Source organism: Rhopilema esculentum, chromosome 19 (genome assembly GCF_057945365.1).
Source record: "Rhopilema esculentum isolate cy_ngs chromosome 19, ASM5794536v1, whole genome shotgun sequence".
NCBI lineage: Eukaryota > Metazoa > Cnidaria > Scyphozoa > Rhizostomeae > Rhizostomatidae > Rhopilema > Rhopilema esculentum.
Window position 1 is genome coordinate 6,652,894 of NC_142833.1, and position 14,165 is coordinate 6,667,058.

Genomic DNA, 14,165 nt, shown 5'->3' on the forward strand with positions numbered 1-14,165 from the left:
TCTTCAACGTAAACTATATATATTTATACATATTTATTTTCTGGTTCATGCCCGACAACATTAAGATAAGAAATTGCATTCCCCTTACAGTGTCTTACTAAGAACGAACCCGAATCCAGTAGCCAAAACTCAACCCACAGAAAACACATCCATACACGTAAAACCAAATCAGTTACAATTGCAGTACATATCAATTACCTGACGTCAGGGAAGATGCCAAGTCTTTCGCCAACTTGTCGATATCACTCCTACTAGCGATTCGCTTTATATCCTTGTCCGTGCTTGTAACATCTCTCAGTGAATCTCTAGCATCTGCTTCACCTAAAGAAACAGCCAATATCTTCACACCATCCTTTTTCAACGCCTCAGCTGCAGCTTTCGATGCAGAATCCATCTCCTTATTAACGAATATCACTGCTGTTTTGTCAGTATCTCTTCTCCCTCCAGATAGGGCGTCGAACAAGTCCGTCCGCGCCATTTCCAACGCCTCTTTCAAAGCGAATCCTTTACGAGGAATCTTAACTTTATCAACAACACTGAGAGCATCTTTCAAACTATTAACAGAATCCAGTCGTGATACCATTCCAGCACTTTGTCCGTACACAATCAAGCCGAATCGTGTCTTTTCGCTCGATATGTCCAACTTTCTCAACATCTCCTTAATAGCTTCTTTTCCCAGCTCAAAGTCCTTCTCCGCATTAACACCGTCTGCTCCTAATATGAATCCCAAATCCAGTTTCAACGAACTCTTCTGGGTATCGCTTATCGAATCAGATACTGCTGAAACAGCGTCCAACAGTTTGTCTTCTGAGCTCACCTTTACAAACCGATCTGGCTTAGTTGCAACAGATTTCATCTCGTTTTCGTCCAAGTCGTCGCCCATTCCAATCACAACAACGTTAGCTCCACTTCCTTTCAGAGCATCTCCTTCCGATCTGACATATGGCAAACCAGATCGTGCGTTCCTACCAGCAACAATTAACACTACTACTTTTCCTGCATCATCCCTCACGCCGTCTGTCTTGTAGACGATAGTCCTCCTTACCGACTGAAGAGCATTAGCCACTTGTCTCGGACTGTCTGTCAACGCAGCAGCATCTAAAGCATTCTTCAAAGCCTCTGGTGATGTACCTCGGCCAACTGGCAACAAAGTCCTTGCATCGCTGCTATACGTAAGCACCGATATCCTTACACCATCACTCGATATGTTGTACGCCTTTGCGTGCTGGGTAACAAAGTCTCTCATTTTGTCTAATTGATTCTTCGTTACTCCTTTCGATGTGTCCAACAAATAGAAGACATCTACAGGCTCCGTGACAGCTGAAAAAACATCATAAATTGATAACTTTCGTATCTTATGTCCAGCTATTTCAATTGAAGACAGTTAAAAACATTTTGATATTCAACGTCCATAATACTATAATAACCCTAAACCGTACATGCAATTCTTTTTTATTCCAGGATATCACACTTTTGCACACAGTCGTTCAACTCCAAAAACGTGTGTTCAATTTTTTCTTTCATTTTTCAATTTAGGTAATATCACTGGCAAACAAAAAATCGTGATTTATTCCTTTCATTTGATAATGTCAACCTAGCAATTAGCTGTCATAAAACTACGGTTTTAGAACTATGCTGTCTTTCATGACGCTACGCAGATAAAAGACGATATTCAACCACAAACAAAAAGGAACATGTCCAAAATCTCCTTACCACATGCTTTCTTGCTAACCAACGATACTAATGTCTTCGTTCGACAAACTGTTGATTTGAGATGGCAATAAGAAGCATATGTCCTGCCGTCACTTCCGCATACTGCATTTACTTCAGACTGGCTGTCACAATCAGGACAAACACATTCGGTTGTTTGGTCTTGCTTCACCTGGCACCTTGCGTTATATTCACATTTCACCTTATCACATGGACCTGTAAACAGTAAGAAGAGTATAAAAAACCAATGCCCCTTTTCACCAAAATAGTTCATTTTACAATCATCTTCAACGTAAACTATATATATTTATACATATTTATTTTCTGGTTCATGCCCGACAACATTAAGATAAGAAATTGCATTCCCCTTACAGTGTCTTACTAAGAACGAACCCGAATCCAGTAGCCAAAACTCAACCCACTAAAAACACATCCATACACGTAAAACCAAATCAGTTACAATTGCAGTACATATCAATTACCTGACGTCAGGGAAGATGCCAAGTCTTTCGCCAACTTGTCGATATCACTCCTACTAGCGATTCGCTTTATATCCTTGTCCGTGCTTGTAACATCTCTCAGTGAATCTCTAGCATCTGCTTCACCTAAAGAAACAGCCAATATCTTCACACCATCCTTTTTCAACGCCTCAGCTGCAGCTTTCGATGCAGAATCCATCTCCTTATTAACGAATATCACTGCTGTTTTGTCAGTATCTCTTCTCCCTCCAGATAGGGCGTCGAACAAGTCCGTCCGCGCCATTTCCAACGCCTCTTTCAAAGCGAATCCTTTAGGAGGAATCTTAACTTGATCAACAACACTGAGAGCATCTTTCAAACTATTAACAGAATCCAGTCGTGATACCATTCCAGCCTTTTGTCCGTACACAATCAAGCCGAATCGTGTCTTTTCGCTCGATATGTCCAACTTTCTCAACATCTCCTTAATAGCTTCTTTTCCCAGCTCAAAGTCCTTCTCCGCATTAACACCGTCTGCTCCTAATATGAATCCCAAATCCAGTTTCAACGAACTCTTCTGGGTATCGCTTATCGAATCAGATACTGCTGAAACAGCGTCCAACAGTTTGTCTTCTGAGCTCACCTTTACAAACCGATCTGGCTTAGTTGCAACAGATTTCATCTCGTTTTCGTCCAAGTCGTCGCCCATTCCAATCACAACAACGTTAGCTCCACTTCCTTTCAGAGCATCTCCTTCCGATCTGACATATGGCAAACCAGTTCGTGCGTTCCTACCAGCAACAATTAACACTACTACTTTTCCTGCATCATCCCTCACGCCGTCTGTCTTGTAGACGATAGTCCTCCTTACCGACTGAAGAGCATTAGCCACTTGTCTCGGACTGTCTGTCAACGCAGCAGCATCTAAAGCATTCTTCAAAGCCTCTGGTGATGTACCTCGGCCAACTGGCAACAAAGTCCTTGCATCGCTGCTATACGTAAGCACCGATATCCTTACACCATCACTCGATATGTTGTACGCCTTTGCTTGCTGGGTAACAAAGTCTCTCATTTTGTCTAATTGATTCTTCGTTACTCCTTTCGATGTGTCCAACAAATAGAAGACATCTACAGGCTCCGTGACAGCTGAAAAAACATCATAAATTGATAACTTTCGTATCTTATGTCCAGCTATTTCAATTGAAGACAGTTAAAAACATTTTGATATTCAACGTCCATAATACTATAATAACCCTAAACCGTACATGCAATTCTTTTTTATTCCAGGATATCACACTTTTGCACACAGTCGTTCAACTCCAAAAACGTGTGTTCAATTTTTTCTTTCATTTTTCAATTTAGGTAATATCACTGGCAAACAAAAAATCGTGATTTATTCCTTTCATTTGATAATGTCAACCTAGCAATTAGCTGTCATAAAACTACGGTTTTAGAACTATGCTGTCTTTCATGACGCTACGCAGATAAAAGACGATATTCAACCACAAACGAAAAGGAACATGTCCAAAATCTCCTTACCACATGCTTTCTTGCTAACCAACGATACTAATGTCTTCGTTCGACAAACTGTTGATTTGAGATGGCAATAAGAAGCATATGTCCTGCCGTCACTTCCGCATACTGCATTTACTTCAGACTGGCTGTCACAATCAGGACAAACACATTCGGTTGTTTGGTCTTGCTTCACCTGGCACCTTGCGTTATATTCACATTTCACCTTATCACATGGACCTGTAAACAGTAAGAAGAGTATAAAAAACCAATGCCCCTTTTCACCAAAATAGTTCATTTTACAATCATCTTCAACGTAAACTATATATATTTATACATATTTATTTTCTGGTTCATGCCCGACAACATTAAGATAAGAAATTGCATTCCCCTTACAGTGTCTTACTAAGAACGAACCCGAATCCAGTAGCCAAAACTCAACCCACAGAAAACACATCCATACACGTAAAACCAAATCAGTTACAATTGCAGTACATATCAATTACCTGACGTCAGGGAAGATGCCAAGTCTTTCGCCAACTTGTCGATATCACTCCTACTAGCGATTCGCTTTATATCCTTGTCCGTGCTTGTAACATCTCTCAGTGAATCTCTAGCATCTGCTTCACCTAAAGAAACAGCCAATATCTTCACACCATCCTTTTTCAACGCCTCAGCTGCAGCTTTCGATGCAGAATCCATCTCCTTATTAACGAATATCACTGCTGTTTTGTCAGTATCTCTTCTCCCTCCAGATAGGGCGTCGAACAAGTCCGTCCGCGCCATTTCCAACGCCTCTTTCAAAGCGAATCCTTTACGAGGAATCTTAACTTTATCAACAACACTGAGAGCATCTTTCAAACTATTAACAGAATCCAGTCGTGATACCATTCCAGCACTTTGTCCGTACACAATCAAGCCGAATCGTGTCTTTTCGCTCGATATGTCCAACTTTCTCAACATCTCCTTAATAGCTTCTTTTCCCAGCTCAAAGTCCTTCTCCGCATTAACACCGTCTGCTCCTAATATGAATCCCAAATCCAGTTTCAACGAACTCTTCTGGGTATCGCTTATCGAATCAGATACTGCTGAAACAGCGTCCAACAGTTTGTCTTCTGAGCTCACCTTTACAAACCGATCTGGCTTAGTTGCAACAGATTTCATCTCGTTTTCGTCCAAGTCGTCGCCCATTCCAATCACAACAACGTTAGCTCCACTTCCTTTCAGAGCATCTCCTTCCGATCTGACATATGGCAAACCAGATCGTGCGTTCCTACCAGCAACAATTAACACTACTACTTTTCCTGCATCATCCCTCACGCCGTCTGTCTTGTAGACGATAGTCCTCCTTACCGACTGAAGAGCATTAGCCACTTGTCTCGGACTGTCTGTCAACGCAGCAGCATCTAAAGCATTCTTCAAAGCCTCTGGTGATGTACCTCGGCCAACTGGCAACAAAGTCCTTGCATCGCTGCTATACGTAAGCACCGATATCCTTACACCATCACTCGATATGTTGTACGCCTTTGCGTGCTGGGTAACAAAGTCTCTCATTTTGTCTAATTGATTCTTCGTTACTCCTTTCGATGTGTCCAACAAATAGAAGACATCTACAGGCTCCGTGACAGCTGAAAAAACATCATAAATTGATAACTTTCGTATCTTATGTCCAGCTATTTCAATTGAAGACAGTTAAAAACATTTTGATATTCAACGTCCATAATACTATAATAACCCTAAACCGTACATGCAATTCTTTTTTATTCCAGGATATCACACTTTTGCACACAGTCGTTCAACTCCAAAAACGTGTGTTCAATTTTTTCTTTCATTTTTCAATTTAGGTAATATCACTGGCAAACAAAAAATCGTGATTTATTCCTTTCATTTGATAATGTCAACCTAGCAATTAGCTGTCATAAAACTACGGTTTTAGAACTATGCTGTCTTTCATGACGCTACGCAGATAAAAGACGATATTCAACCACAAACAAAAAGGAACATGTCCAAAATCTCCTTACCACATGCTTTCTTGCTAACCAACGATACTAATGTCTTCGTTCGACAAACTGTTGATTTGAGATGGCAATAAGAAGCATATGTCCTGCCGTCACTTCCGCATACTGCATTTACTTCAGACTGGCTGTCACAATCAGGACAAACACATTCGGTTGTTTGGTCCTGCTTCACCTGGCACCTTGCGTTATATTCACATTTCACCTTATCACATGGACCTGTAAACAGTAAGAAGAGTATAAAAAACCAATGCCCCTTTTCACCAAAATAGTTCATTTTACAATCGGCCGACAACATTAAGATAAGAAATTGCATTCCCCTTACAGTGTCTTACTAAGAACGAACCCGAATCCAGTAGCCAAAACTCAACCCACAGAAAACACATCCATACACGTAAAACCAAATCAGTTACAATTGCAGTACATATCAATTACCTGACGTCAGGGAAGATGCCAAGTCTTTCGCCAACTTGTCGATATCACTCCTACTAGCGATTCGCTTTATATCCTTGTCCGTGCTTGTAACATCTCTCAGTGAATCTCTAGCATCTGCTTCACCTAAAGAAACAGCCAATATCTTCACACCATCCTTTTTCAACGCCTCAGCTGCAGCTTTCGATGCAGAATCCATCTCCTTATTAACGAATATCACTGCTGTTTTGTCAGTATCTCTTCTCCCTCCAGATAGGGCGTCGAACAAGTCCGTCCGCGCCATTTCCAACGCCTCTTTCAAAGCGAATCCTTTACGAGGAATCTTAACTTTATCAACAACACTGAGAGCATCTTTCAAACTATTAACAGAATCCAGTCGTGATACCATTCCAGCACTTTGTCCGTACACAATCAAGCCGAATCGTGTCTTTTCGCTCGATATGTCCAACTTTCTCAACATCTCCTTAATAGCTTCTTTTCCCAGCTCAAAGTCCTTCTCCGCATTAACACCGTCTGCTCCTAATATGAATCCCAAATCCAGTTTCAACGAACTCTTCTGGGTATCGCTTATCGAATCAGATACTGCTGAAACAGCGTCCAACAGTTTGTCTTCTGAGCTCACCTTTACAAACCGATCTGGCTTAGTTGCAACAGATTTCATCTCGTTTTCGTCCAAGTCGTCGCCCATTCCAATCACAACAACGTTAGCTCCACTTCCTTTCAGAGCATCTCCTTCCGATCTGACATATGGCAAACCAGATTGTGCGTTCCTACCAGCAACAATTAACACTACTACTTTTCCTGCATCATCCCTCACGCCGTCTGTCTTGTAGACGATAGTCCTCCTTACCGACTGAAGAGCATTAGCCACTTGTCTCGGACTGTCTGTCAACGCAGCAGCATCTAAAGCATTCTTCAAAGCCTCTGGTGATGTACCTCGGCCAACTGGCAACAAAGTCCTTGCATCGCTGCTATACGTAAGCACCGATATCCTCACACCATCACTCGATATGTTGTACGCCTTTGCTTGCTGGGTAACAAAGTCTCTCATTTTGTCTAATTGATTCTTCGTTACTCCTTTCGATGTGTCCAACAAATAGAAGACATCTACAGGCTCCGTGACAGCTGAAAAAACATCATAAATTGATAACTTTCGTATCTTATGTCCAGCTATTTCAATTGAAGACAGTTAAAAACATTTTGATATTCAACGTCCATAATACTATAATAACCCTAAACCGTACATGCAATTCTTTTTTATTCCAGGATATCACACTTTTGCACACAGTCGTTCAACTCCAAAAACGTGTGTTCAATTTTTTCTTTCATTTTTCAATTTAGGTAATATCACTGGCAAACAAAAAATCGTGATTTATTCCTTTCATTTGATAATGTCAACCTAGCAATTAGCTGTCATAAAACTACGGTTTTAGAACTATGTTGTCTTTCATGACGCTACGCAGATAAAAGACGATATTCAACCACAAACGAAAAGGAACATGTCCAAAATCTCCTTACCACATGCTTTCTTGCTAACCAACGATACTAATGTCTTCGTTCGACAAACTGTTGATTTGAGATGGCAATAAGAAGCATATGTCCTGCCGTCACTTCCGCATACTGCATTTACTTCAGACTGGCTGTCACAATCAGGACAAACACATTCGGTTGTTTGGTCTGGCTTCACCTGGCACCTTGCGTTATATTCACATTTCACCTTATCACATGGACCTGTAAACAGTAAGAAGAGTATAAAAAACCAATGCCCCTTTTCACCAAAATAGTTCATTTTACAATCATCTTCAACGTAAACTATATATATTTATACATATTTATTTTCTGGTTCATGCCCGACAACATTAAGATAAGAAATTGCATTCCCCTTACAGCGTCTTACTAAGAACGAACCCGAATCCAGTAGCCAAAACTCAACCCACAGAAAACACATCCATACACGTAAAACCAAATCAGTTACAATTGCAGTACATATCAATTACCTGACGTCAGGGAAGATGCCAAGTCTTTCGCCAACTTGTCGATATCACTCCTACTAGCGATTCGCTTTATATCCTTGTCCGTGCTTGTAACATCTCGCAGTGAATCTCTAGCATCTGCTTCACCTAAAGAAACAGCCAATATCTTCACACCATCCTTTTTCAACGCCTCAGCTGCAGCTTTCGATGCAGAATCCATCTCCTTATTAACGAATATCACTGCTGTTTTGTCAGTATCTCTTCTCCCTCCAGATAGGGCGTCGAACAAGTCCATCCGCGCCATTTCCAAAGCCTCTTTCAAAGCGAATCCTTTACGAGGAATCTTAACTTTATCAACAACACTGAGAGCATCTTTCAAACTATTAACAGAATCCAGTCGTGATACCATTCCAGCACTTTGTCCGTACACAATCAAGCCGAATCGTGTCTTTTCGCTCGATATGTCCAACTTTCTCAACATCTCCTTAATAGCTTCTTTTCCCAGCTCAAAGTCCTTCTCCGCATTAACACCGTCTGCTCCTAATATGAATCCCAAATCCAGTTTCAACGAACTCTTCTGGGTATCGCTTATCGAATCAGATACTGCTGAAACAGCGTCCAACAGTTTGTCTTCTGACCTCACCTTTACAAACCGATCTGGCTTAGTTGCAACAGATTTCATCTCGTTTTCGTCCAAGTCGTCGCCCATTCCAATCACAACAACGTTAGCTCCACTTCCTTTCAGAGCATCTCCTTCCGATCTGACATATGGCAAACCAGATCGTGCGTTCCTACCAGCAACAATTAACAATACTACTTTTCCTGCATCATCCCTCACGCCGTCTGTCTTGTAGACGATAGTCCTCCTTACCGACTGAAGAGCATTAGCCACTTGTCTCGGACTGTCTGTCAACGCAGCAGCATCTAAAGCATTCTTCAAAGCCTCTGGTGATGTACCTCGGCCAACTGGCAACAAAGTCCTTGCATCGCTGCTATACGTAAGCACCGATATCCTCACACCATCACTCGATATGTTGTACGCCTTTGCTTGCTGGGTAACAAAGTCTCTCATTTTGTCTAATTGATTCTTCGTTACTCCTTTCGATGTGTCCAACAAATAGAAGACATCTACAGGCTCCGTGACAGCTGAAAAAACATCATAAATTGATAACTTTCGTATCTTATGTCCAGCTATTTCAATTGAAGACAGTTAAAAACATTTTGATATTCAACGTCCATAATACTATAATAACCCTAAACCGTACATGCAATTCTTTTTTATTCCAGGATATCACACTTTTGCACACAGTCGTTCAACTCCAAAAACGTGTGTTCAATTTTTTCTTTCATTTTTCAATTTAGGTAATATCACTGGCAAACAAAAAATCGTGATTTATTCCTTTCATTTGATAATGTCAACCTAGCAATTAGCTGTCATAAAACTACGGTTTTAGAACTATGCTGTCTTTCATGACGCTACGCAGATAAAAGACGATATTCAACCACAAACGAAAAGGAACATGTCCAAAATCTCCTTACCACATGCTTTCTTGCTAACCAACGATACTAATGTCTTCGTTCGACAAACTGTTGATTTGAGATGGCAATAAGAAGCATATGTCCTGCCGTCACTTCCGCATACTGCATTTACTTCAGACTGGCTGTCACAATCAGGACAAACACATTCGGTTGTTTGGTCTTGCTTCACCTGGCACCTTGCGTTATATTCACATTTCACCTTATCACATGGACCTGTAAACAGTAAGAAGAGTATAAAAAACCAATGTCCCTTTTCACCAAAATAGTTCATTTTACAATCGGCCGACAACATTAAGATAAGAAATTGCATTCCCCTTACAGTGTCTTACTAAGAACGAACCCGAATCCAGTAGCCAAAACTCAACCCACAGAAAACACATCCATACACGTAAAACCAAATCAGTTACAATTGCAGTACATATCAATTACCTGACGTCAGGGAAGATGCCAAGTCTTTCGCCAACTTGTCGATATCACTCCTACTAGCGATTCGCTTTATATCCTTGTCCGTGCTTGTTACATCTCTCAGTGAATCTCTAGCATCTGCTTCCCCTAAAGAAACAGCCAATATCTTCACACCATCCTTTTTCAACACCTCAGCTGCAGCTTTCGACGCAGAATCCATCTCCTTATTAACGAATATCACTGCTGTTTTGTCAGTATCTCTTCTCCCTCCAGATAGGGCGTCGAACAAGTCCGTCCGCGCCATTTCCAACGCCTCTTTCAAAGCGAATCCTTTACGAGGAATCTTAACTTTATCAACAACACTGAGAGCATCTTTCAAACTATTAACAGAACCCAGTCGTGATACCATTCCAGCACTTTGTCCGTACACAATCAAGCCGAATCGTGTCTTTTCGCTCGATATGTCCAACTTTCTCAACATCTCCTTAATAGCTTCTTTTCCCAGCTCAAAGTCCTTCTCCGCATTAACACCGTCTGCTCCTAATATGAATCCCAAATCCAGTTTCAACGAACTCTTCTGGGTATCGCTTATCGAATCAGATACTGCTGAAACAGCGTCCAACAGTTTGTCTTCTGAGCTCACCTTTACAAACCGATCTGGCTTAGTTGCAACAGATTTCATCTCGTTTTCGTCCAAGTCGTCGCCCATTCCAATCACAACAACGTTAGCTCCACTTCCTTTCAGAGCATCTCCTTCCGATCTGACATATGGCAAACCAGATCGTGCGTTCCTACCAGCAACAATTAACACTACTACTTTTCCTGCATCATCCCTCACGCCGTCTGTCTTGTAGACGATAGTCCTCCTTACCGACTGAAGAGCATTAGCCACTTGTCTCGGACTGTCTGTCAACGCAGCAGCATCTAAAGCATTCTTCAAAGCCTCTGGTGATGTACCTCGGCCAACTGGCAACAAAGTCCTTGCATCGCTGCTATACGTAAGCACCGATATCCTTACACCATCACTCGATATGTTGTACGCCTTTGCGTGCTGGGTAACAAAGTCTCTCATTTTGTCTAATTGATTCTTCGTTACTCCTTTCGATGTGTCCAACAAATAGAAGACATCTACAGGCTCCGTGACAGCTGAAAAAACATCATAAATTGATAACTTTCGTATCTTATGTCCAGCTATTTCAATTGAAGACAGTTAAAAACATTTTGATATTCAACGTCCATAATACTATAATAACCCTAAACCGTACATGCAATTCTTTTTTATTCCAGGATATCACACTTTTGCACACAGTCGTTCAACTCCAAAAACGTGTGTTCAATTTTTTCTTTCATTTTTCAATTTAGGTAATATCACTGGCAAACAAAAAATCGTGATTTATTCCTTTCATTTGATAATGTCAACCTAGCAATTAGCTGTCATAAAACTACGGTTTTAGAACTATGCTGTCTTTCATGACGCTACGCAGATAAAAGACGATATTCAACCACAAACGAAAAGGAACATGTCCAAAATCTCCTTACCACATGCTTTCTTGCTAACCAACGATACTAATGTCTTCGTTCGACAAACTGTTGATTTGAGATGGCAATAAGAAGCATATGTCCTGCCGTCACTTCCGCATACTGCATTTACTTCAGACTGGCTGTCACAATCAGGACAAACACATTCGGTTGTTTGGTCTTGCTTCACCTGGCACCTTGCGTTATATTCACATTTCACCTTATCACATGGACCTGTAAACAGTAAGAAGAGTATAAAAAACCAATGTTCCTTTTCACCAAAATAGTTCATTTTACAATCATCTTCAACGTAAACTATATATATTTATACATATTTATTTTCTGGTTCATGCCCGACAACATTAAGATAAGAAATTGCATTCCCCTTACAGTGTCTTACTAAGAACGAACCCGAATCCAGTAGCCAAAACTCAACCCACAGAAAACACATCCATACACGTAAAACCAAATCAGTTACAATTGCAGTACATATCAATTACCTGACGTCAGGGAAGAGGCCAAGTCTTTCGCCAACTTGTCGATATCACTCCTACTAGCGATTCGCTTTATATCTTTGTCCGTGCTTGTAACATCTCTCAGTGAATCTCTAGCATCTGCTTCACCTAAAGAAACAGCCAATATCTTCACACCATCCTTTTTCAACGCCTCAGCTGCAGCTTTCGATGCAGAATCCATCTCCTTATTAACGAATATCACTGCTGTTTTGTCAGTATCTCTTCTCCCTCCAGATAGGGCGTCGAACAAGTCCGTCCGCGCCATTTCCAACGCCTCTTTCAAAGCGAATCCTTTACGAGGAATCTTAACTTTATCAACAACACTGAGAGCATCTTTCAAACTATTAACAGAATCCAGTCGTGATACCATTCCAGCACTTTGTCCGTACACAATCAAGCCGAATCGTGTCTTTTCTCTCGATATGTCCAACTTTCTCAACATCTCCTTAATAGCTTCTTTTCCCAGCTCAAAGTCCTTCTCCGCATTAACACCGTCTGCTCCTAATATGAATCCCAAATCCAGTTTCAACGAACTCTTCTGGGTATCGCTTATCGAATCAGATACTGCTGAAACAGCGTCCAACAGTTTGTCTTCTGAGCTCACCTTTACAAACCGATCTGGCTTAGTTGCAACAGATTTCATCTCGTTTTCGTCCAAGTCGTCGCCCATTCCAATCACAACAACGTTAGCTCCACTTCCTTTCAGAGCATCTCCTTCCGATCTGACATATGGCAAACCAGATCGTGCGTTCCTACCAGCAACAATTAACACTACTACTTTTCCTGCATCATCCCTCACGCCGTCTGTCTTGTAGACGATAGTCCTCCTTACCGACTGAAGAGCATTAGCCACTTGTCTCGGACTGTCTGTCAACGCAGCAGCATCTAAAGCATTCTTCAAAGCCTCTGGTGATGTACCTCGGCCAACTGGCAACAAAGTCCTTGCATCGCTGCTATACGTTAGCACCGATATCCTTACACCATCACTCGATATGTTGTACGCCTTTGCTTGCTGGGTAACAAAGTCTCTCATTTTGTCTAATTGATTCTTCGTTACTCCTTTCGATGTGTCCAACAAATAGAAGACATCTACAAGCTCCGCGACAGCTGAAAAAACATCATAAATTGATAACTTTCGTATCTTATGTCCAGCTATTTCAATTGAAGACAGTTAAAAACATTTTGATATTCAACGTCCATAATACTATAATAACCCTAAACCGTACATGCAAATCTTTTTTATTCCAGGATATCACACTTTTGCACACAGTCGTTCAACTCCAAAAACGGGTGTTCAATTTTTTCTTTCATTTTTCAATTTAGGTAATATCACTGGCAAACAAAAAATCGTGATTTATTCCTTTCATTTGATAATGTCAACCTAGCAATAAGCTGTCATAAAACTACGGTTTTAGAACTATGCTGTCTTTCATGACGCTACGCAGATAAAAGACGATATTCAACCACAAACGAAAAGGAACATGTCCAAAATCTCCTTACCACATGCTTTCTTGCTAACCAACGATACTAATGTCTTCGTTCGACAAACTGTTGATTTGAGATGGCAATAAGAAGCATATGTCCTGCCGTCACTTCCGCATACTGCATTTACTTCAGACTGGCTGTCACAATCAGGACAAACACATTCGGTTGTTTGGTCTTGCTTCACCTGGCACCTTGCGTTATATTCACATTTCACCTTATCACATGGACCTGTAAACAGTAAGAAGAGTATAAAAAACCAATGTCCCTTTTCACCAAAATAGTTCATTTTACAATCATCTTCAACGTAAACTATATATATTTATGCATATTTATTTTCTGGTTCATGCCCGTCAACATAAAGATAAGAAATTGCAATTCCCTTACAGTGTCTTACTAAGAACGAACCCGATTCCAGTAGCCAACGCATAGCCCAAAGAAAGTGCATTAACTTTTAGTTCTTGAATAAGCCTCCAGGGCTTTTTTTCCAAAAAAATGTTTTAAGATGGGGGCATTTGGGATGGGGAGGTTTTATTCGAAAATGGGGGCATATCTAGGAGCAGCAAGAAATTTTTTAAGGTAAATTTTCTTCCCATTTTTGAAGCT

At 40.9% G+C, this 14,165-nt stretch overlaps 1 protein-coding gene across 1 annotated transcript in view; it reads right to left on the reverse strand.

The window, feature by feature from the left end:
* LOC135688513 (uncharacterized) overlaps positions 1-14,165 on the reverse strand; it is a 150,374-nt gene that overhangs the window by 106,213 nt on the left and 29,996 nt on the right. Inside the window, exons 24-37 of the mRNA XM_089114194.1 lie at positions 13,578-13,790; positions 12,063-13,184; positions 11,584-11,796; positions 10,069-11,190; positions 9,640-9,852; positions 8,125-9,246; positions 7,646-7,858; positions 6,131-7,252; positions 5,702-5,914; positions 4,187-5,308; positions 3,708-3,920; positions 2,193-3,314; positions 1,714-1,926; positions 199-1,320 (exon numbers count right to left, since the gene is read on the reverse strand). Coding sequence (XP_088970320.1) covers positions 199-1,320; positions 1,714-1,926; positions 2,193-3,314; positions 3,708-3,920; positions 4,187-5,308; positions 5,702-5,914; positions 6,131-7,252; positions 7,646-7,858; positions 8,125-9,246; positions 9,640-9,852; positions 10,069-11,190; positions 11,584-11,796; positions 12,063-13,184; positions 13,578-13,790 — 9,345 coding nt within the window. The remainder of the gene's footprint in view (positions 1-198; positions 1,321-1,713; positions 1,927-2,192; positions 3,315-3,707; positions 3,921-4,186; positions 5,309-5,701; positions 5,915-6,130; positions 7,253-7,645; positions 7,859-8,124; positions 9,247-9,639; positions 9,853-10,068; positions 11,191-11,583; positions 11,797-12,062; positions 13,185-13,577; positions 13,791-14,165) is intronic.